Below are 25,159 nucleotides of genomic sequence, written 5' to 3'. Positions count from 1 at the left end.
AAACCTCTTGGACTTTAAAATCAGTTCGCTATATCTGTATATTTATTATAATCAAATTCGTTATAACTGTAATATTATGCAAAGATTTCTTAAGAATTTTACCAGGGACTAAAAAAAGAATTCGCTATATCCGAGAATTCGCTATATCCGTGTTCGTACTAAACAAGTTTTACTGTAGTGCCATTGATCAATTATCAATTGCAATGTTCAGGCTCTTCGACCTCTTTGATTCACTGATGAATATTTTTTATATCAAACAGTAATTGTAATGTTATACAATTTGTTAATTGTAAAGTTTATGTAGATATTTTTATTGGAAGTTGATTTTAATCAACCCTCCTATGAAGTTGCTCCAGTAAACCGAAAGTAAAACAGTGTTTGCACCTAAACACAAATTATCAAGATTCAGTACTTGAAAATAATCATTGCTCTCAATGTAATGTATTCAGAAGCATTGTTTTTAATAAAACTTATTTTGATATTATTGATACCTTGAAAATATTTTTATGGCACAAACAATTTTTTTTATTTTTTTTTCTCGTTGTATGTATTCATACAACAGAGTTCTATAAGACTGATTACCAAATTTAAGCGCCATTTCTACAGCAGTAGCTAGCGTTTGGAATCAAGGGCAGACTATCCAATCTCAAAATAGAACCAGTACTGGAGTAAACTATTCTTTGAATATTATTTTTTGTTTGTTAAAAAATTGCCTGGATATTCTTTTGCAGAAGTATTTTGATTACTGATACTGATACATGCCATTGTAGAGTTTGATGGCCTTACACAACATACATTATTTGAATCATTTGGTTTTCCGCCTGTAGCTCGGAATTCTTGCTGAAAAAGCCTGAGAATTCATTTTCGAACAAAAATGTTTGTAGTTCTTCAAACACAGCTAAGAAAGTACTTGTCATGTGAAATTACATATCGTTGATTTTAAAATGAATGATAATCAATAAAATCAACTAACGTCAGTACTTCAGTACTTTGAACTTCATGAATCATGAATTTGTATCCTGAACACCTTTAGCGAAAGCCATTGCATGTTAATATCTTGTATCATGAACTCTTTAACCATAAGCCATTGCATGCAGGGAAAATTACATTTTAGGAATCGGAAAGTTTACAATTTTTTTTTTTATTTTACAAAATACAAAGTTCAAAATACATGGCTGGAATTACAGTCAATTCGTAACCAAACTGACATGTCCCCAAACTGACATGTACCCAAACTGATATGTACCCAAACAGACCTGTAATCAAATTGTTAAGTACAAAATGGCTTCAATTATAAAATTATGCCTGCCTTCAAAGATGAGAAGAATTTATAAATTTGAAAATCCAATTAATTGGGGTTTTTTTAAGAAAAGATGGCATGTACACAGATATTTCCTATTAAATGTTGATATAAGGACCTCTTTCGCTATTTGCATTTATTTATCTCATCATTTCTTAATTATTGTTATAATATCAAAACCTAACCTTAACAAATTACCTTTTTTTTAGTATCGTTGTTTACCACCAGACCAATGGATTATTAGTCTGTTTGGGTACGAGTCGGTTTGAGTACGACTTCACTTGACTCCTATTGCTGCACTTTATGTTGAAATCATTACTATAACTGTACCTGTTATTATTAGCTAAACTGAGAGTTCAGGATTATAGCACGTGACTATCAGAGATTTTTTAATTCTGTCATCTGTTTCAAATAAAGAAAAGTAAGTTTTCTTGAAAACTTTCTTGAATATGTTTTATACATGAGCTTAAACAATCATTGTTTACTGCTATAAATTTACATCTTTGCACTTACATCAGTAGGGGATGTGACATGATAATTAAGTTTGAAAAAGGATATAACCTCTATGTTTGTGATACGTTTTTATATCTCTTCTTTGATTTGACTTATAATATCAATACAATCAACTTGTATTTAAACAAAAGGAATTCACTAAATTCTGAGAGATTCATAGCTCAGTTAAACGCCTGATTGCACAATAATATACTGAATAGTTTACGAATTTATGTTTTACGGTATTATAACAAACGAAAAATTTTGTAAGTTCTGTTCATGTATCATAACCCCAACAACATTTAGTCTGAACCCACAAGGGGCATTATTTAAATTTCATTTTACAGAGAATAAAATCAACATGTACAGGGATTTTACCACATTAAAAGCACAAAAACAAGATGTTTTTTGGTAATAAATAATAATTTAATCTAACAGGTAGATGAATAAGGAGTTTGTCATTTAAAGTATGTCAATTTTTATCTAAAAATACCCAGAAATAAGAAAATATGAAAAGAAGACTTTGATTTTGGCCAATAACTTGTACAGTGCCAGTGGGACCCTGCTCTGCGAACACTCTATAATGATTAGTCTATATGTCCATCCTTCCACCCTTCTGTCCATCTGTCCATCCGAGATCTCTTGTCTGGAGAATATCTTCTCTACCCTTGGTCCAATATTGCTTTCACTTTACTCACAAGAGTACCTATAGTCAAAGGGTGTGCAGTGACCTTGAATGAAGTTTAAGGGTCAAGATCATATCAGACAATGCAAAAATCATTTTTTAGAGCATATATACTCAACTCTTAGCTTACATTTCACATAAACATAGTTTATCAGCCCAAACAATTTGGTAAAGCTTTTTTTTCTTTATATTGGTAAGAACAAGGTACAGTTTCTTCCAATATTTGCCCTAAAATCCAAAAGTTGTTCAAATATCATGAAAATTCACATATACCATCTTGAACATGTGTTTATAAAAAGTACCAAGTTATGCACTTTTATCTTGTTTCAAAAAATAATTACAACTTTAATATTTTGGCATATTGCTAAGATTTGGTAAAAAATGTTGAAAAATGGCACATTTTTTCATAGTTTTTTGAAAAGAAAATGTGTCTGCAGCCGTCGCCTACAACAAAATTAATTAATTTCATGTAATATCTAATGATAACGTTATAATGTAAGTTCCATTGTGGTCGACAGCTGCATACATATTTTGCTAATCAAAAAATTTCTAGGGAACTGATGTCTTCTGCTCAGTTTTATGAAAATTACGCGAAAATGCATGGTTAATGACGTCACAATCTACCCTGTGAGAGTCTAATCATGTAACTATTTATAGATTCTTAATTTATGAATACTCTTGTGTAAATATACGTTATATTTCAATTGTTTGTGATACTTTTAAAATTAACTTTAAAACAGGGCAAAATATCACCTTGTTCTTTGTAATTTCTATTATAAGTATAAAACATCAGAAAGTTTACCATGTACATTTTTTTCAATACTTCATATTCTAGACAAAGAGGGAGATATTCCACTTCAGATCTTGCTGAATGGCAATGTCATAGCAGAAAGAAAAATACTGTTCTACAGATGTCTCAGATTTCCCAGGTATGACTGGAGTCTTTTGTAGATACCGTAATGTCACGTGTATAACATGTACTTTTTCAGCGAAAATTTGATCAAAAGTGGGGGTGCCTGTTGTACATAGGACAAAAATTTTACCCCATTTTTCAAGCCGATATTCTTGATACAACGGGAGTAGTGACTGTCGTGTTATGCAAGTTGTATGAAAGTATACTGAATTTACTGCATCAGAAATACATTTTTCTTAGTTTCCATGTATTGAAATATTTATCCTCTCTTTACACTATTTCTTGCATCAAACAAGTTTAAATATCACCAGTGTATTCGCCATTACGTACGCAGCCACCTGTTGACAATGCGCGTGGTCAGTGTTTGTTGCCTTGACCTAAAAATTTTATTATAAGGTCAAATTAGAAAAAAACTTCATTGTTCAACTCCTGAATATACGTTGACAGAAGGACTTCAAACTTTAAACAAAGAACAATTATAATACACTTAGGTGTACTATTGATTTATATATGACCTTGACTATGTTTTACTCAAGGTCAAATTAAGAAAAAGATAATAAAATTTTATCTGGGTAACATAAAGCTGACATCATTCTTTTTCAATTGTTAAATTTGCCACATATTACAATCCTTGGGGAGAAGGGGAGACATATGTTTTTTTTGTAAAAAAAAAAAAAAAAACAATACCCACTAGTTTCTTTTGATGTTGTTTTGGTTCATATCTGCAAACATTAATACTTTTAAGCACTAAGCTTGGTTGCCGTTCTTCTCTACGTATGATGATCTTCAACTTCTCCGATGTTGTATAAGAAACTCTTTACGAAGTGTCAAATGATATTTTCGCCATTTTGGGTCAACTTTGGGGGTGAGTATTATACAAGAGTGCGTATTATACACAAGACATTACGGTAACTGTTATGATTTTTTTGACACAGTTGAAAAGAATGTACCGGTAAGTGGAAAAAGATCAAAGATTTCTTTAATGACATAGAATTATGAATGAAAACAAATTTTATATCCATTTTCCATTCTGAAATTCTATAAACAGGTCTCACAACTTTTCTATTCTTTTATTATCATCTTGGTTTTTTTTATGTTGTTTGCAATTCAAGGTCCATGTCAACTTTTTGTCTTTAGAATTGATACTATAAATTCCTATAAATGGACTTTGTTTATTACATAATAGATGATATCCTGGGCAAGCAATGGAATTAACTCATATACTTATTAATATGACCAGACTTTGACTCGTGCGTGCACGGGTTGACATTGCATATGATATCGGACATTTACGAAATAAATATATCGACACACCGTATTGTTGAGATTTACAAAACCAAGCTTTACGCCTACAATAAAGCTATTGTTTTCACTACACTCTGCTAAATAGAATAATATTATTGTGTCTCGGGACAAGCCTTCACCACAGTTAAAATTCCTCCCATTATACCGGTAATGTAGCAAAAAATTGCAGAATCGCTGCGAAACAATTTTGGAGAAAATTAATGGAGCTGCATTGAAAACAACAGCCAAATTATTTATATCATTTTAAGGCTGTAAATACCTTTCATCTAAAAATTTAACTCATATTAAAGAAGAATATAACACTTTTTCACCAACTTTTTTTTTCCTCGCTTCAAATTTACACAACATGTTAACATTCGAAACTCTCGGGATTTTTCATATTATATGCACTGAGTTGGAGTTATCTCCCGTATTTTCTTTGATGAACAGATTAGATAGCAAATTTTCAATGAAAATTTACACGTATTTGTATTATCGTTTCGGAGTTCATCTATGCAAATGTGATATTATGGAAATATAAACTAAAGATCATCTTCATTGATTTAGCGTGAATGTAATGCGCATACGCAATATTGTAAAATCAAAAAACTCGTGACGATTTCCGGATTTTTTAATGAAAATTGTGTTGATTATTAATTAGCGAAGCTTGATTGAGAAAAAAAACAAATTGGTGATTTTCAAGTACCAATGATGTTTAAAATATATAAAATAATCAAAAGACAGTACTCTTCCGATTTCTCGGCATTAAAGCCCAGAAATTCGAGTCTATTATATTAATGTAGAAGTATAGATACGTTAAATTTGCTTGATATGTTGTACATACACATGTACATAGGCTTCATTCCATTTGTTGCAGCGACTGGAAGAAAACACCTTTTTTTTAATTTCAGGGTGTATAGTGCATCGAATCTCTTTTCTAAATTCTGATCTTTAGGTCAAATTTCACTACAAATTTGTTATCACTGTCGCAAATAAGAATTTCATATAAAGGCTGTCAAATTACACCCGTCCCAAAATTCAACTTCTCCGTTCTATGCATGCATCATTTATTCATATAGACGTTAACACAGTTTGTTCATATGGTTCACAAATCAATGTATGAGTTATACTACCAATCTGTCATGGTTAAAATCCCACAAATGTGGATCCACTAAAGCGTGTCCACCACCTTATTCTCATGTTTGCTATTTCAGGCTGGTTTATCGAAAATGAAAGTATTAAGGACAATGTTTATTCATTGTTTGAGTTCTCAATTTCGGATTGCTATAAAGTTCAATATCATGAATAAAATTTGTTCTAAACACTAAAAGTATGAATGAAATGAATTATTATTGACAAACCATTCAATATTTACACTATGTTATGGAATTAGGTTCACACAAAGTTGGACTTTTAGCAAAACAGAGGAAATTTGTACTAAAATACAGCTCTAAAAATGACTAACTTGTAGTTGAGGACTGCAGTGGTGCAAATCAAAAACTGACCCATCTTTGATCATTATACAAGTATTGATGATCTGAATTTCAGCACTACATAAATCATTGTTTCAACTTTTTAGTTGTGGAAAATGCATTGAGCAAGAAAGAACAGATTGTTACTGGTGTACAGAAGAGGCTCTCTGTAAAACAGCCAGGGGTAGTTGCCTTAACGTAAGTAAATAATTTTTAAAATAACTTTTTCCAGACACTTATTATCATTGTGAAATTGCCTTCAAATTGGAGGTATATCTTTGAAAAAATTTCAAATATACAATATATGCCAAAATATTTGGGATAAGTGATAATTTTGGTTTGAACAATTTGTTTTCATCATGCTATGACCAATGATTCTTTTCTCTTAAAAAAAACATTTCCCATCAAAAGTTTTATCATCATGTTATCAAGACTCTGCTCTGCCGGTTCACTAAGGTGATAAATCAGTCAGTCTATTCAAGATCACATGCTTAGGGCATTTTCTTTTTATTTTGGTCATTTATCTGGATCATATTTCACCCACACAAAGGTCAAGGTCAAACCTAAAAATTAAATGGGGAAAGAGCTAATTGTACATATAAATGAATCTGATGTAAATGTTGCAGATACAGTGTACTTATAACACATCAGTTCTAACAGGTCAAAGGTCAAACACCAAAAAAAAGTGGGGGGGGATGTATTGTTTATGTGTTTGTGAAATCAATGAAATTTAAACGGGAATTGCCGCTAGAAGGGGTCGTTAGACCCTTTTAGGATCAATAGATTGAAGAAACTTCTAAATTTACAGATGACATTGGTAAAAGTTTCATGTCTTTATCTCATATGGTTTCAGAGGAGTAGCGTTAACAAGCATTTCGTGCAAAAGGGGCAATAACTCTGTAATTACTCAAAGGTATGAGCCAAGGGGCTATATTTTAAAATGACTTAAGATGTCCTACTACATACATGAAAAAGTTTTTCTCTACCACCCTAAACAAAAGAGATCTAAAAACTCATTAATTAACAGATTTCCAAATGACCTTGACGTTTGACCTTTATGTAATTTTGATTGACCAAGGTAGATGCTCCCATCCCAAGTGGTCTTAAGTCTCTATGACAAATAGTAAAAAAGTTGAAAGTGATTTCATGGAAATTTAAATACTTTCAGGGACAATAACTGATAGAAGGAGGTCTTGAACCCTTTCGGTATAAATAGATTGAAGGAGCGTCAAAGTGAACTAGAGACGTTATTAAAAGTTTAAAGTCTCTATCTCTTATGATTTCAGAGGAGTAGCAATAACAATGACTTCATACACAAAGGGCAATAACTTTGTAGGTTCTGGGTGTAATCAGGCCAAGGGTCATTTGGTGCCATAACTATGGTCAATCATATAAAGAACTAGATCTCGTTACAAGTAACGAGTAGGTCTTCCGTCCGATTTGTATTATACGATACGATGAAATCTCGATACTCTCTTCCAAATCTGAGATCCTGTTGAAACAACGTTTTTTGTCTCACGACCGGGAACGGACGAACGAAATGATAAATGACAATAAAATGTGGTATTTCTTGTACATTTGCCTAGTGTACATCATGGCGTATTGGGTAGGTAGAACACTCAAGAAAATCTGTTAAACTTACTCTTCCGTTGAGTACCGGAAGTGACGGTTGACAAAACAAAAAACGTTAAACACATCTTGATTCAAATGTCTATCATTCATAAAAGTTTCATGTCTCAATCACTAAGATATTTGATATAAGAATATGTTTGCTTATTTAACAATGTACAGTTAACACAAGCTTATCTTTTAAAAAGATTGGTGAGCTAGCGCTGTAGCCATCACAAACACAGAAGCAGATTTCTAAAACATTGGTTTAAATTTCTGAATCGATTAATTAACAATAAGAAGGCAAAGTGGCGTACTGGAATTGTGCTGGAGTGGGGTCTCAATATTTAGACTTGTTAATCTAGAGTGGGCTTCACATCGGCAATGGCATAGCTCATTGACTGTGCCTTAATCATTATGTATATACTGTAATTTCAATTTCGAGGTGAACATTTTCAAGAACCATTGGTTCCTTTTTGAAGCAATCCTATCTTCTCGGGACTTTCCGACAAGCTCTGAAAACAAATCCGATGTTGTTTTCCGACCTTGAAGGAATTTAAGATAAAGATAGCTTTTTATCATAATATTGAAATAACTTTGCATTATAAGACCTGAGCTACTGTTACTTTTTGACATTTACAATAAAACACAAAACTTCATGTGAAGACGATAGAACGAAATTAAATGGTACAGTTTATCTATCGTAGTGCAGTGTTCTCAGAATCCCTTACTACATGTATGGAGTCGAGCATGCGTATTCCAGTGAAAAAAACTAACGAAGTTGCTAGCGCTCGAGAGCGCTAGCAATAAATACGATCGTGTACTGATAAATTCATTCCATGTAAAATACATAAAATAAGGAAAAAAATAATTTTAAGTCTTCCGGTGACGACCCGAAGTGACGACGAATAAAAAAAAAATAGTGTAAACACAGATGCATACTTAAGGCTATTGTCCAACAAAGTTTGGTTGTTCAATCGTCACCGTTTTTGTTTTTTTTGTTTAGATCTCGCAGAGTCATTGTTTTTGTCTCTTATCAGGAAATGGACAAACGGAAATGCTTAGTGAAAATAAAAAATAGTTTTTCTTAAACATTAGACAACTGAACCTTATTGTTTATCAATTTAACTAAAATTGTTAAAGAAACACAGTTAAATTTTCAGCTTGATTTTTTTTAACTCTTCAGGTGTGACGGTTGACAAAATGAAAGCGGTTAAACACATTTTCTATTAAATGTCTATTATTTTTTTCAGTTTCGTGTATTGGTCGCTTGACTTGAGATATTGTGGGTAAAACATTTATTCAACAAAGGCTGTCTGATATATTTGAGATATCTCACCGGAAGTAGAATTTTTTGTTTATTTAACATTGGATAGATGACATATGTAAGAAATAATACTTATACTTCAATTCTATACGAAATAAATTAAATGCAAATTAAAAAAAAAATTGAAGTGCTTCCGGTGGTATAGTTTCCGAGAAATCGCGTGCACAAAATTTGTGGAAAAAAAATAATAACTACATACGACCTCGTTAGAGTAACGAGTAGGTCTTCCGTCCGATTTTTTTTATTAGTTTAAATGATACCATGAAATATAGATGCAATTTCAAAATTAACACCCCACCCCACCCCCGAAATTTTAAGATGATAAATAAAAATCCCTTATTTCGTCAAACATGGGCCTGACAATGACTTCTTCAAACAGATATTGTAGCGATCAAGAACTTTGATTCTATAATGCATAACAAAATATTTATCGTTTTGGAGTTATTCGTAATACATTTTACGAGTTTCTTGGTCCCTAAATAAAGAGACTAGACCCCTTTTCTTGATTTTGTGTGATAGAACTTTTGATTCCCTACGACTTTTGTTCTATATGTCTTGAAAAATATCAATTGATAAAAAGATACTGATCAAAACATATGAAAATTTTGATTCGAAATGTGTACCCTATTTTCGTGCCTAAGCGAGCTCCAAAGAAGAGCGCCACTCGTGCAAAACAACTACATAGTGCACAACTTCAAACCATGCTCTACCTATCCTGAAAATTTCAAAGTCATATCTCTAATAGATTCTGAGATCGGCTCTGCACAAAATTGGTCTTAAAAAATTACAAAATCGACCGTAAATCCGGACCGGAAGTGACAACGACAAAAAATTCAAAAACATATAAAATTCAGATCCCATCATCTGTGAAAAACTTGTCGGGATCGGTTGAGTAGCTTTCGAGAAATTGCGTGCACAAAATTTGAAAAAAAATAATAATAAACAGTACAAAAACAACTCGATATGACCTCGTTACGAGTAGGTCTTCCGTCCCATTTTTTTTTAATTTTAAATGATACCACGAAATATCGATACGATTTCAAAATTAACCTCCCCCCCTCCAACCCCCCCCCCCCCGCCTCCCCCCCCCCCCAAAAAAAATTAAGATAATGAATAAAAAGTTCTAATTACGTCAAACATGGGCCTGACGATAACTTTTTCACACCGATAATGTAGTGATCAACAACTTTGATTCTATAATGCATAGCAAAATATTTATCGTTTTCAAGTTATTCGTAATAGACTTTACGAGTTTCTTGATTTTTTTGGATACAACTGTTGATTCTCTACTACTTTTGTTCTCTATGTCTTAAAAAATATCAACTGATAAAAAGTTACTGATCAAAACATATGAAAATTTTGATTCGAAATTTGTACCCCATTTTCGTGCCTAAGCGAGCTCCAAAGAATAGTGCCACTCGTGCAAAACAACTACATAGTGCACAACTTCAAACCATGCTCTACCTATCCTGAAAATTTCAAAGTCATATCTCTAATAGTTTCTGAGATCAGCTCTGCACAAAATTGGTCGTAAAAAATTATAAAATCGACCGTAAATCCGGACCGGAAGTGACGGCGACAAAGAGTTCAGATAATGTCCCATCATCTGTGAAAAACTTGTCGAGATCGGTTGAATAGCTTTCGAGAAATCGCGTGCACAAAATTTGGAAAAAAATAATAATAAACAGTACAAAAACAATAAGGTCGTCCGTTGGAAACAGAAGACCTTAATTACGGAAGACCTTAATATGAATTCACGCGTTCTTCGTTTTCTTGTACAGTTTAAAATTGAAGCTTTCGATATTTCATCTATATAATGATTAACGTAATGCGCAGACCTAGAAAGGGTTTTGGGAATGAAACTGCAAAAAATTAAGGGTTTTGAGGGGCCGAAATCTCTAACTTTTATACTATTCATCTGATTTTTAAAATCTTTCCGGTTTATTATACACAGGAGAGAGTACAATTTAAAAAGTGTGGTCTGAGGGGTTACTTTTTGACACCTTTTAGGAGTTTTAGGGGACTAAAAATGACTATTGAATCTTCAGCTGCCGTGTTTGGCTTGTTCTGTAGGGGGAAATTGAATTTCACTCAATTCTAATAAAAACTCATGTAAATGTACTTCGGACCTCATTCTTATTGTCGGCCAAATCTTAAGTAGAATGAACAATTTATATGAAAATCCTGAAATCAAACAGCACGTAGTTATTGTACGGGGAATCAAAATGTACACACTGCACAGGATGCCTCTAGACCTCAGAAAGCATATGCATTATTTCTGAATAATAAGAAGAAACTGAACGGAAACTATAATGTTTCAATATCTCTTGAAATAAAAAAGCTGTCCCTGGAAATAGGGCTAAGAGTTTACCTTGAATAAACTTTCGAAGTCTAAGGGTATGGTCAATGCAGACCTAAGTATAAAATCCATATCCAGACCATAAACTCTCAACTCACCGTGACTGAACAAATCTCACTTATACCTCATTCAGGGAAAGCCTTTGGTATTCTGTGATCTTATAAAATATTTCTAGGTCAAAAGTTTAAGGTTATATCAGACCTCTGTAATAAAATTAAGAAAATCTTGTTTAGACTATATACCTTGTTTAGACCTCGGTTGACCACTTTCTCATCTTAGTCATACATAACTTAAAAGTGCTGGTTGGTAAAGGGTGTTCTGTGACAACATCAGATCTTATAAAATTCAATGTTTGAACCATAATTTCTCTCACTTTGGCCCAGTCCTCTTGGACTTAACCAAATCACTGCCTGTGCTGCCTTGTACAGAATGGATCTGTTTCACTCTGAGTTGAGTTTCTGTGTCAGATGTCTGAGTAAAATCCATGCCTGGACCATATTTTTCTTCCCTTTGCCATATTTTCATAATCCTTCACAATTACTAGAATGTTTTTTATGCCTGATATTGATCTTGAATTATTAAGTCAGAGGTCAAGGTCAAAGCAAAGTCCTCATATATGCTTCCCATCCTTGTGTCCTTTATTAAAGCTAATCCATCTCAGATGGTTGCCATCTCATTAATGACTAGTTTTATTTGTTATCTTTTCCAGATTCAAGCCATTTTTAAACCACAAACTCCGGTATGTTTAAATTTTAAACGAATAAAAATACAAACACATGCTTCTGTTAGAATATTATTCCTAAACAAATCGTGGCATAGAATTTTAGAGAGAAAATAAATCTTTGCTCCATTTTTAGGTTTCCGATTGCCCTCAAATTTTAAGCCAGACTGTGTCGATTGCATCTGGACAGTCACGGACATTAGAATTCACAGGAAAGAAACTTTCAGTACCCGAAACTGTAAGATTTTTTTATTGTTCTCACATTGCTTTGTGCCTGAAAACAATTGTGGTAATGATATTCAAGATGGCTTGTAAAAGATTTTTACTGTGCATGTTTATCAGGTCGGGTACACTACCTTATATGGATAGCATTATTTAACACGTGACAGTATGTTTGGCAAACAGATTCTCCAATCCAGTGAATGAGTTGCAATGCATGACGGTCTATAACGTGTTTACGATTCAACAAACGCACGTGGTATTTGTCTGTTTTATACACAATATTTAATTGCTTGCCGGAATGTTTGTACATCTTGATTTTTACTTTAGAAGGTAGAAAATATAAAATTACGTACCATTAACTTTGTTCCATGCTCACATTAAAAAATACTGTTGTTTTAGTTGATTAATTGTTGCTTCAAAAATGATCAGTATCAAACGACTGACAAACATACGCATACAAGTACAAACTTATTTTGATAAGAAAAAAACATCACATTTGTGTATTGGTGACTTTATCATTGTGCACTAGAAATAAATACAGGTAACTGTACATTATTTAACGTACGTGAATACTAGTAGCCACGGTAGTAGAAATGCACAAATATACAAACGCAGAAGCACAAGCTATATGCAGCATAAAGTATTTTGTCCGTTAAGCATTCTGATGAATGTCCCTGAAGAAAATATCAACGCGTGGTTCTACTAATGTTGTCCCAAATATGGGGTATCACGTGAAAAAAAAAAACAGAACTCACTGCTTTTAATTCAATAGGACGTACCTCTCTTTTGAACATTGACAATGGGGTATTTAAATAAGTTGATATAAGTCCTCATATGCAAAAAGTTTTAATGTGAGCATAGAAATTGAAGTTCAGACATACTTGTCCATATTACTTTCATAAACTCTGAAAAATCATTCAAAATGAGTTTCCAGAAGAACAATTCAAAATGGTATATATTTTTTTAAATACGCTTTGTATACACTGAAACGTGTAGAAGCCCACAATGCCTTGCAACTCATTCACCTGATTGGTTTGTCGATAAAAGTAAACAGGTGCCTAATTTAGTATGCAAATTTATGCCGACGTCACAAAATATAGTGGTCTCGACCTGTTTATACTGTATACAGGGTTATTTAGCCCTGTGTCATATTTGCCCTTTTACAATTGGTTTCGCCTAGTCTTGAATTCGCCCAGACACAGTAACTGTTGTGTTTGAAGAAAGATAATTTGATACATTAGAACTCGCCCAGTCTTAATTTCACCTGCTGACAACGAGGGCAAAAGGGGCGAAAATAAAAGAGAGTCGAATATTTTCTTGCATGTATACATTATTCTTTGCACATTTATGTGTTAAGTCAGATTTCGGGAGGGGGGATATGAAAAATCCAGAGTAAGTAAGAAAAATAAGAAAATATAAATAAATTTTTTTGCAACGACTTCATTTACGGTTAACTTGATGTACACTAGCAGGTTTACAGGGCTTAATTTTTGTAACTAAGATCTGGATTATCTTTAAAATTATTAATGAATACTAGACATATTCTCAGCTATGTTAAGGAAGGTCTAAGAATTCTACCACGTGTGATTTAGAAAAATTTGCATAAGCCCCGCCCCTTATTCATGAGATTTTACGAGATATGGGTATTTCGGTAATTAACAAACATCTACCAAAATGAATATGATTAATTATTGGGTTTGAATGGTTCAAGAAAGGTGTACTGAAATAAAATCATAAACTATTCTTTATATCTCGTGAAATCATGAAATTCCTAAGTCGTCTGATGACGTGTCGAGGTTGACTACGTCACACCGGCGCTTGCAGCTGTGATCAGAATAAACATGTGGACTTCAGTGATATATCTCGAAATTTAACTCGTTTACAACCAGCGTGGACAGAAATCGGCATAGGATTCAACTGAACAAGGTAGGATTTATCTGTACTTCCCCTAGATATTGTTTTATATTACCTAATATTGTTGGATGGAACGGAAACGAAGTGAAATTCCTCGGCTTCGATTTTGTTTACTTATTTACATTTGTTTTTTTATTGTGTTCAAACATCAGTTTGGTGACTCAGTCAGGCAAAGTAAATTGTTGGCAAAGTTGTTCTGCGTTTCGCTAGTTTTGATCATAGTTTTACTCACTAACTTCAACTTAATGCATAGTTTGTTGTTTTTTAATATCATATTGATAATGATATTAATGTAACCTATTATAATAATTTGCATTGATATCTATTGAAATCAAATTTGAAATTGATATATATTCATCATTTCAGGTATTGGTTTTCTTATCAACTGGACTACCTCCTAATATCAAAAAGAGAGAAGAGAAGAACATGTAGTGTGCAAGAAGAATTGTCAATTTCCATAAATTACACATTATGACTGAAAAATACTAAAAATCAGAAAACACTAGTCTTGTTGAACAGTTTGTCACAGAAAAGCAATCTCTAAAATATTTGTAAAGTTGATTATCAAAATAAATTCTTGATAATATTGATATATTGTTTCTTCTTGCTTTCTTTAATTAGTACTAAATATCAATTATGATTACAAGTAAACCTAATTATACATTAAAAGAACTTATTCACCAGCATAGTAACATAAATTATTATGAAACATAAATGTGTAAATTACGTACAAACTCAACACTCAACAAACTCACCGCCCCCCCCCCCCCCCCCAATAAAGGCAACTGATGAAGTTATGTTTTTCCAATTTCAACAATTTTATAATGATGATTGGTGTGAACAGAAACAACATTTTAACATTATTTTAGTGAAATTCACAGCGTTTAATTATTTTAAGAATGAAAATTAAAATCATGATTTTAGTCAGTGTTGCGTTTGAATTTCACGCAAATGACGCTGAAAGTGAAGTGGGTCAGATAAAATGCAGTAGTGCAAGGGCATACACTTGATCAAATATATTGAAAATTTCCATGTCTTACCATTGTATCCCTATAATATCAAAATGTGCTGGGAGCTGTATGAAGACGCTACGCATTTCATATAAATAAGCGTTAATTGCGGGAAAATCCGAGTAAATTGCTGTTCATACACTGTTTACATTGAATTTAATAATTGTTCTTACTTGAATATTTTAAGCTCCCAGCACTTTTCGAAATTTTGAAGGTTCATTTTACAAGTTAGAAACAGAAATAACTATATTTGTTTATGTTATGCCCTTCCACTTTGCATTTTTTCGTATTATTCCTGGTTCATCTATTTTTAGCAGTATCACGTGACAGGGTATTCCCAAGAGACTCAAAAATTGCTCATCCGATAACTAATTATTTAATTTGTATAATCGATAAAATATCACTTTTTTTAACAAATGTTTGGAGTAGAATACCAAGATTGTTCAAAGGCTAACATTTTATGTGATAAATATCGCTATTTTTGTATGGACGCCCTTAACATAGCTGAGTTTTAGGACTGCTTCACATTGAGAATTGTTTGTGAGAATTGGGCTCTCAGAAACCATGCAAAAATTTCTTGCACACAAAAAGAGAGTTTCACAGTAATTGTTATCTATTTTTTGGGAGTTGGTTTTAATCAACTCTCCCATGCAGTTACTCTGACAAACCGAAAGTGAAACAGTGTTTAGACCAAAGCACAAATCATCGCCGCTGACAAGAATAAGTTCTTGAGAATAATTGATCAATTCGAAATAATGTATGCTAAAGCATTGTTTTTCAAGGAAACATATTTATAAATAACTTGAAAATAGTCAGATTTAAAATGGTATGAACAATTTAAATATTTTTTGTAGTTGTATGTATTCTTACGCCAGAGTTTAATACAGTCTCGTTCAACTCGACGCTCGGCTGTCTCCGTTAATCTCCGACAAGCTGAGAGCCTCTCTTGCTTGTCGGAGATTAAAGGCGATAGCCGAGCGTTTGGTTGAACGAGATGAGAGTTCAATATTGCTTGGATCCATAAATTCTCCAGAAATATTTCTATCACTGATACATAGTTTGATTGAATTTATTATATCTTTAAATAATACTTAACATGATTCATAAGGGGTTTTATCAACATTCTTGTGTCGAAAAAGTCCAAAAATTCATATTATAAAAAATGTGCGTAATTCAAATACAGATTAGAAACTACCTGTACTTGTCTTGCAAAATAATATATTTTATCGATGTTTATATAGTTTAAAATATATAAACCTCGATAAAATCAACTCCCGTCAGTTCTTCGGTACTTTTATTATGGCTTACAACCATCTAGTTACCGGTGTAAATCTTTACGGCAAAAGTTATTTGAACATGGGCGACACAAAATAGTTCCATTCGAATTGCAAAGTTAACTGTTTGTTGTTCGCAATAATTGTCTTTAAGCAAGATTAAATTTTTCCGTATGTTTATTATCACTTACGTAATTGTAACCAAAATGAATTAACTTTGTTCAAATAAACTCGAAATCAAAAGCTAATGAATAATAAATGCAGTGTTTTCCCCAGGCCGTTTTTGCACAGCAGTGAAGATACCCCGCCATGCATCGCTTTCCCCAGGCCGTTTTTGCATAGCGGTGAAGATACCCTGCCATGCATCACACAGTGCTGCCATGCCATCTTCATAAAAACGTTTACACCCGCAGAGAGCGTCTCTAACTTCGATCAACATCGATCTCAGTAAGAGCGCACACGTGGTTAACGGTTAAAGGACCGAACTTATAATTGAGATATATTGAATCTGAGTTTATACATCGGTAATAATACCCTGCCATGCATCACACAGTGCTGCCATGCCATCTTCATAAAAACGTTTACACCCGCAGAGAGCGTCTCTAACTTCGATCAACATCGATCTCAGTAAGAGCGCACACGTGGTTAACGGTTAAAGGACCGAACTTATAATTGAGATATATTGAATCTGAGTTTATACATCGGTAATAAATGCATAAATAGAGGGGTGATTACTACTTGTTTTAATATGATATGCCTTCTTCGACACCTCCGCCATTATCGAATGTTGGGGATTTTCCAAGATAAAAATAAATCTAAAAATAGCACAATGTTCCCTCGATGGAGTTAGCTTTGTTGTGCTATGATTGAACTGTTTATATTGGAAACTTGAGCAAATGTACTCAAATAAGAAAAAAAAATTCAGTTAAGCCTGATTGCAAGTCAAACACGGAAGCGATGTCACATAACTACATGATATAGAGACATCGTATAGTATGCCTCTGAAAATGACTGTGTCATGTGAAGAAACTGACTGCAAAGTTATAGTGCAGTAATTATAGTTTTGCTAGAAAAAAAAAAGAAAAATATGAATAAATATACATGTATGAATTGCATATAAAATGAAATAATACTTGTTGATGTAGATTTCGTGAGAATTAATTAAAGTACACAAAATATGACATGCAGTACATTTCATCATATGTTTATATCATTTTTACGCGCAGTGATTTTGCGCTGGCTGTGGCGCTGTTACGTCGCAATGCGCACCAACTCTGCCACCCCCCCCCCCCCCCCATCCATAAAAATTTTCTGGGGAAAACACTGAAAAGATGAAAAGAAGGGAGGAGAACTCTAACGTCATGACATTTTCGCGCCAGTTCATAATGCGTATAAATACAAGGTATACTGATATTTGAGAGCATGTTGGTTTTAAGTGTGTTTGTGTCTTATATCGTTGAATGAATTTACTGTTAATGTGCTTTAGTCTAAAGAAACAAATTGTCTCATATTGGAGTTTGAGTCTGACATCATAATAATTATTTCATGCAGTCCATGATTTTCCTTAAAGCAATGGTGGTTATAGCCATTTGATAAAAGAGGCGTCTAGATTTCAATCTTGTCTGTTACGGTCACTAAGGTTTGACCAATCAATTAATGGGGCATTTTGATATCGGTCCTGTTAGTTTCCATGGAGCGATGAATTAGTTGCCTTCTATAGAACTATAAATAAACTAAAGTTTCTAGATGAAATAGAGGGAATCATACTCATTACATGTAAATACAGTCATATCAAACCCTTAAGCCCTTCAGGCCTTTGATTTTTTTATACGAACTTGATTTAATTCGTTTAAAGTTTTGACAATGTTGCATATGAGACTTGTCTCATAAAACAGTGGTGTCCAAGATACAGTTAAAATTTGAATATCATTTTAAAATTTGTTGAAATCAATAAAATTATCACAAAAAGATTCTAAGGTTTAAAATTCATCAAATTGATGTGTTAGATGAATATTCTGTGAAGAAAAACTTAATTTTAAAAAAATGGAATATGTTTACTGTGGTTTCATCAATATTCATTGAATACCACTATCAATGATGTTCATTGAAGTGCAATGTTTACTAACATTTTTGGTTGATACGATCCGATCATGGGCAGCGAATTAACGTATCCTTGAAACTGTGATTTTATTAAATCCATGAAAATTGATACCCACAAATATTAATGAAACCACAATATAATCATGGGAGGCATCCATGTTGCAATTTAAAAACAAACATTATAGATGATCAAAATTTGATGTATTCAAAAAACTGGAAAAAGAGGAGGGAATAATAGCTTTTTTTGTTTCAATGCATACAGTTTATGTACCGGTGTTACGTTGATGGTTCAGGCCCTTTTATTGGGAGGAAGATACCAGGAACAAACAACATACAATGTTTGGATATAAAGGTAGGATACTTAGTAACGCATTTGCAGAAAATAAAAAAAAATCAAATTATTCTTTACATGATGTATATTATCACTCTTGTAGTTCATTTTTTTTAAAATGAGATTTAACATATAATAAATGTTCTGCTATGTGAATTATTCTGGCATTATTTATATATATTAATTATTAATTCAGAATGTCCATTTTTCCAAAACACACTTAGAGAAATCAACTACATATTTTTGGTCAATTAGAAACGTTTTTAATATATGTAATTACAATCATGAGGAATTGTTTGTTCACAGACAGAGGAGGAAGGCTCCAAAAGTGTGGAAATCAAATATGGGCCAAGCGGGAATGTTCCTTTGGAAGTTTTTAATGGAGTTGTTGCTCTGAATGGTGAGTTATTGAAGAAAAGCACTGCACTCGCTTTTCACCTGTAAGACTTGAAGTCCAAGAAAAACTCCAAATGTGTATTAAAATATGTATTAAATGAAATTAATGATGAAAACACAGAGTATAACAAAGATGATATATCCAACAGACGGACACACTTGGCTCAGACGACTAACGTTTTTCACACGCGGACTCACACGAGGCTTTTCTCGGCAATCCAAGAACCAGTCAAAACTCACACGTGACCTCTGGTCACACTTAATACCAGATAACACAAAATACACACTTACACTTCCTTCCCCCTTAAGAAGCGTTTACAATATATCAATTAAAAAGTTAATAAAATGAAAATTTTAAGTTAACAGTTAATTCACACGGAATCATCAGGAACAATTAACTCCTGGCTAACGATGATTGTCTGTCTATTGACACGGTCATTTGAATGGATGCGCAGGAAATCACCATACACTTTGGTCACGCGAAAACCAGTCTGGAAATAGGTTTTCCGGAATTTCGGGCCACTTAAAGTCTTGAGTGCTACTCGTTCAACAACACTAAACTCTCGTGAAGGTCAAGTCGCTGTATCTTGTTTACGCTATTCTTTTGCCTTTGCGGAATCATATTCTCCCCTGAATCCAGAAAAAGCTGTGACACAGAACTCTGACGACCATATAGTGCATAAAATGGTGGAATCCTTATTCGAACCCGACACTCTTAATGAAGCATTTCGTCAATTGCTTATATGACATAGCTAGCTAAGAGTGTTAGCACAAGTCATTTTAGTGTTGTAATAAGGCCCGCCTCGTCAGGAATTACCTATGCAAAAATCAATTAATCTCTTTGATCTTCATTTGGTTTTAACTTGGATCAAATGATTAGATCACCTATCTTTTTGTGTTTACTGTATGGAACCTTAGGAGGTGTTGTGAATAATTTGTTGCAAACTTCGTCATGTTGTATGTTATCCCAGTATTTTATAAGTTTCTTTTAATACATGGGTTAAATTTGGTCACCAAAATGTTCGGTACAGCCTTTTTTAGTGTTTTTCTTCTTTTGTTTATTGAGAAGATCCATTTCTGATTGTTTGTAACCTCTTTTTTCGAGATGAGTTTTAAAATCTTTGAAAATATTTAGCAATACAGCTTGATCACTAGTATTTCTCAGATGTGTGGTACATTCTCCTTTAATTAGGCCCTTGAAAACTGATGAGCTATGAGCACTTTGTCTGTGCAGGTATTGGAAGCTGTTAGTAGGTTTGATACATAAGCGAATGTCTAATCGCTGGCTATCCAAGAATCTCGTTCCTTTGTATATGGTCGTGTCTAAGAAATTGACACTGGTGTGAAATAATTCATAAGTAAATCTCAGATATTTATGACAAGAGTTACCTATGTCAAAATATTCTTTAATTTCATCCAGGCTTCCATTAAATATAATAAAGCCGTCATCTCTATATCTGCCGTGATAGATAAGTTTATCGGCATGTTGAAATTTAGATATTACATCATCAGTGATGTCTTTCATACGTATATCTGTAATTTCTGGTGAAGGGCGTGCCCCCATCGTCGCGCCTATAATTTGTTTGTAATATTTTCCGTTAAATTCGAAAACACGTAAGCATCTAAGAAAAAAGATCAGATCAGAACTGCAAGGTCGAGGAAGTTCTAGACTTGAATTGTCTGCTAAATATGCTTTCTCGACAGAATGAAGTAATTCATCGAATTCCATGTTGGTGTAAATGCTGGTCACGTCATAAGTAACCAATATGGCATTTTCAGGTACAATCAGAGATTCGATTTTGAGTATAAAATCAGACGTGTCTTTGATGTCAGAATTCTGTTTCTGAACAATGGACACAAGGACATGATCACAGTAGTGACCTATTTTTTCCGTTGGTGTGCCGCATTGAGAGATAATTGGCCGACCAGGTGGAATTTTGAATTGGCCTTTTAAAAGTGCATCAAGCACTTGTTTGTTTATTTTATGTATTTTAAGGAGCAAATACAGACTTCCACATTTCAAATTGACATTTTTAGTTGTGCTTAAAAACCGATAGGTTTCCTTGTCTAAAGTTTTTTTGATATATCACAAAAACGTTTGATTGAATGCTCTGATTCAGAGCTTCTAAATCAGGTTTTTCAATCTGGACATAATAGGCAGAATCAAGTTGTCTCATTTCTAGATTTCAAATAGATATAAAAGTGTTATTTCATTTTCTTTGTGTGGTTTCTTACCATTACTTTTTATTTAATTGCTCTAGAAATATTTCTAATTTGTTTTTATCTTAGATAAAATCTAGACGATACTGGTTCGGTTTATGCTGTCAGAAAAATAACAGAACTAACTCACTTTTTAATCAAAATACTGAAAGTACTGATAGACGGAGGCATCATTTCGGAGGAAATTAAACTAATGACAATCTATGATTTTTTTTTCTTAAAGGAAAAAACAGCGCGCTTATCGCTTATCATGTTAGAATAATCGCGAAGCGGTTAAGTATTATGGCAATTTAAGGTCAGCTTGACATCAGAGTTAGGTAGATAATATCAAAATAATTAGTGTTGTTCTCTTATCTTAACCTTATACATGTAAGCTTGTTAATATATTACATTGTACTACTTAAATGTGTTTATTCTTTATTAATGAGGAAGGAGGAAATTATTTTGCATCACAAAACACCATGGGAAACTGTACATGTTATTAAATGCATACAACTCAACTCGAAAAATACAATGCAAACTATGTATGTACAAATTTCTTTTCTTGTGTATGTTTAGTTTAAGCTGATATTATTTCCTGTGTATAGTGATTTGCAAACCCAAGGTAGAAAACGGCATATCGAAAAGGTTTCCACACCTGTTCAAGACAAAAGATAACCTCGAAATTGCAAACTACTTTGTCTAACTGTGTACCCCCCTCCCCCTCCTTTTGTATCTTGCAGAAGGGGTTTCCTGATAAATGAGTGTCGTCGATCCAGAAATTCTCTTATTATGATCGTATAGAGAGAGAGAGAGAGAGAGAGAGAGAGAGAGAGAGAGAGAGAGAGAGTTTTAGACGTAATTTTACGTACATTCATTTGAAATATACTAATATTATATTTATAAAATTAGTATCCACAAAAGAATAAAGTACATTGTGATTGAATCTAGCATGCAGTTTCAGTCAAAGTCAACGTGTTACCCCTGTTAATCAAATCAACGCGCGAGGTGCACCACGTGTTCCTTCCAAGATAAGGGGAAATAGTTTCGTTCTAAGTTTTCATTTCAATTAAGGAGAACTGAAGTATGCCTAACAATAAAGTATTCTACACTGTTTGTGATGTTTGAGTTCAAGTAAAGAGAAAGGAAGTATGGCTAACAATGTAGTATTCTACTCTGTGTCTGATGTTTGATTTCAAGTAAAGAGAAAGGAAGCATGCCTAACAATGTAGTATTCTACACTGTGTCTGATGTTCATTTCTAGCAAAGAGAAAAAGTATGTATAGCAATGAGGTACATGTATTCTACACTGTTTGTGATGTTTGATTTCAAGTAAAGAGAAAGGAAGCATACTTAACAATAAAGTATTCTACACTGTTTGTGATGTTTTGATTTCTAGCAAAGAGAACAAAAGTATGTCTAACAATGAAATACATGTATTCTACACTGTGATGTTTGATTTCAAGTAAAGAGAAAGGAAGCATGTATATTTAACAATGAAGTATTATACGCTGTTTGTGATGTTTAATTTAAAGATTGATATACTGTGTTTGTGAAGTTTAATTCGTATACTTCTTTTTTCTCAACAGAAATCTCTCTCTCCTTCTCTCTCTCCTTCTCTCTCTCTCTCTCTCTCTCTCTCTCTCGTTAAGACTTTGGACACAATAAACACATGAACTTGATTTTGCTATTTATTTTGAATTTACAGAGAACTCAATTTTCAGTTGTAAGGTACCAGTTTTAATGATATTATATATATAAATATATATATATATATATATATATATATATATATATATATATATATATATATATATATATATATATATAAAGAAAATTTGAAAAATGAAAGACAACACAGAGTAAAACGTTCAAATTTTCTTGATATAAAACCGGACACTGCGATATTTTTTGGATTTAACTATATATATATATATATATATATATATATATATATATATATATATATATATATATATATATATATATATATATATATATATATATATACATTTTTCTGTGTCTTTGCCGGTGATAACACTACGTATCGATTTTGTACTATATAACACATAAAGCCAAATTGAGCGCCAGCGCGGTTTGCTTATTAATATTTAAATATTTAATAGTAAGATGGTTTAAAATTATGTAAATATAAGTAATTCCTTATATATACATGTGGGGAAAATTATATTGGCCAGACCAACCAGCTCAACGTCCGAGTGAGAGTCCATAAACAACAAATAAAGGACGAAACAGTGAAAAACACTCCATGTTCAGAGCATTTTGCGAAGTGTGGAAAGCGAACATTTAAAATATTTCCGTTGTACAAAATGTGGACTTCAAATGAAATCGCCCGAACCACAAAAGAGGACTATTTTTTTAATACCCGAAACTTAATCGAAAATAGATTTATCATATATAAATGTATTTTATTATATGTCTAGGCATTGCTTACATTTTATGCCTAACTGCATTGATAAAGTTCACGCCATCGCTTCCTTGATGTACATTGTGACGTCATAATGAACTTTAAAAACCCGACGTCATTGACAACGTTACAAACAACATTTTTAATTTTGTATAAATGTCTGAAGAGCCGACATGGCTGAAAGCGCTAACAGTAAACAATCTATTTAATTTGGACTGTCGCATTCTGGTTTTTTTTTAATTTAAGTATATATATATATATATATATATATATATATATATATATATATATATATATATATATATATATATATATATATTCACAAAATAAATTTCATTTCCATATCTTGATTACCACCAATAAAAGAGGGAATAAGAAACTTTCCTTTGTGTGGGGATGGAGACCCTCTCCCTTATCCATTTAATTAACATTTTTATGCATGCAAACAGCATATGACAGTTTAATATCACTTATGTAAATCCCCCCTCTACAATGTAAACAAAACTATGAAAATAAAAACATTTATACTTGGTTCATTTTTTTCAATTCATTTAAAGTGATAAAGGTCTTTCTCAAAGATTAATAATGATAAGTTTTTGTGACAACATTTAAACTTGACATTTATGCATGCACACTTAACAATTCAAATTTCTTTTATTTGTAATAAGATATCAATGAAATATTGTATATCTTGTTAGCTCAACACCTCTTTTTTCTCAAAAAAAGTCTTCCTGTTTTTTAAGTCCAGATTTTTTTCATCATTTTCATTTTGTATATTCCCTAAATAAGTACGTGGGAAAATTGTCACCAATAAGAACATACTTTATGTAAATCTGAAAACTGCAATTGAAACAAAATTGATTTGTCAGTGAGATTAACATGTCATCTAAATGATTGAACGATTGGAAGGGAAGATTTATTTTTTCTACAATTTCACATACAATGATTTTTTTATCCTAATAAACATTTCATTCTGTTTAGATTTGTATTTCAATTTGCACAAGTTCAAATTCAGCTTTAAAACACCTTTAAAATTTGATTTGAAATGAGTATCACCCTCACCCTTGATATTTAAAAAAAACTTTGACTCCTTTGTTTTACTCTACATGACCATAAAATTGCAC

At 32.6% G+C, this 25,159-nt stretch overlaps 1 protein-coding gene across 1 annotated transcript in view; it reads left to right on the top strand.

Moving 5' to 3' along the window:
- Positions 1–25,159, top strand: part of LOC128157928 (uncharacterized) — a 75,026-nt gene that overhangs the window by 17,197 nt on the left and 32,670 nt on the right. Inside the window, exons 8-13 of the mRNA XM_052820600.1 lie at positions 3,313–3,406; positions 6,254–6,344; positions 12,150–12,179; positions 12,298–12,399; positions 18,944–19,033; positions 19,319–19,412. Coding sequence (XP_052676560.1) covers positions 3,313–3,406; positions 6,254–6,344; positions 12,150–12,179; positions 12,298–12,399; positions 18,944–19,033; positions 19,319–19,412 — 501 coding nt within the window. The remainder of the gene's footprint in view (positions 1–3,312; positions 3,407–6,253; positions 6,345–12,149; positions 12,180–12,297; positions 12,400–18,943; positions 19,034–19,318; positions 19,413–25,159) is intronic.

This window comes from Crassostrea angulata, chromosome 8 (genome assembly GCF_025612915.1).
Source record: "Crassostrea angulata isolate pt1a10 chromosome 8, ASM2561291v2, whole genome shotgun sequence".
NCBI classification, from domain to species: domain Eukaryota; kingdom Metazoa; phylum Mollusca; class Bivalvia; order Ostreida; family Ostreidae; genus Magallana; species Magallana angulata.
This window is presented reverse-complemented; position numbering and strand designations above follow the sequence as displayed.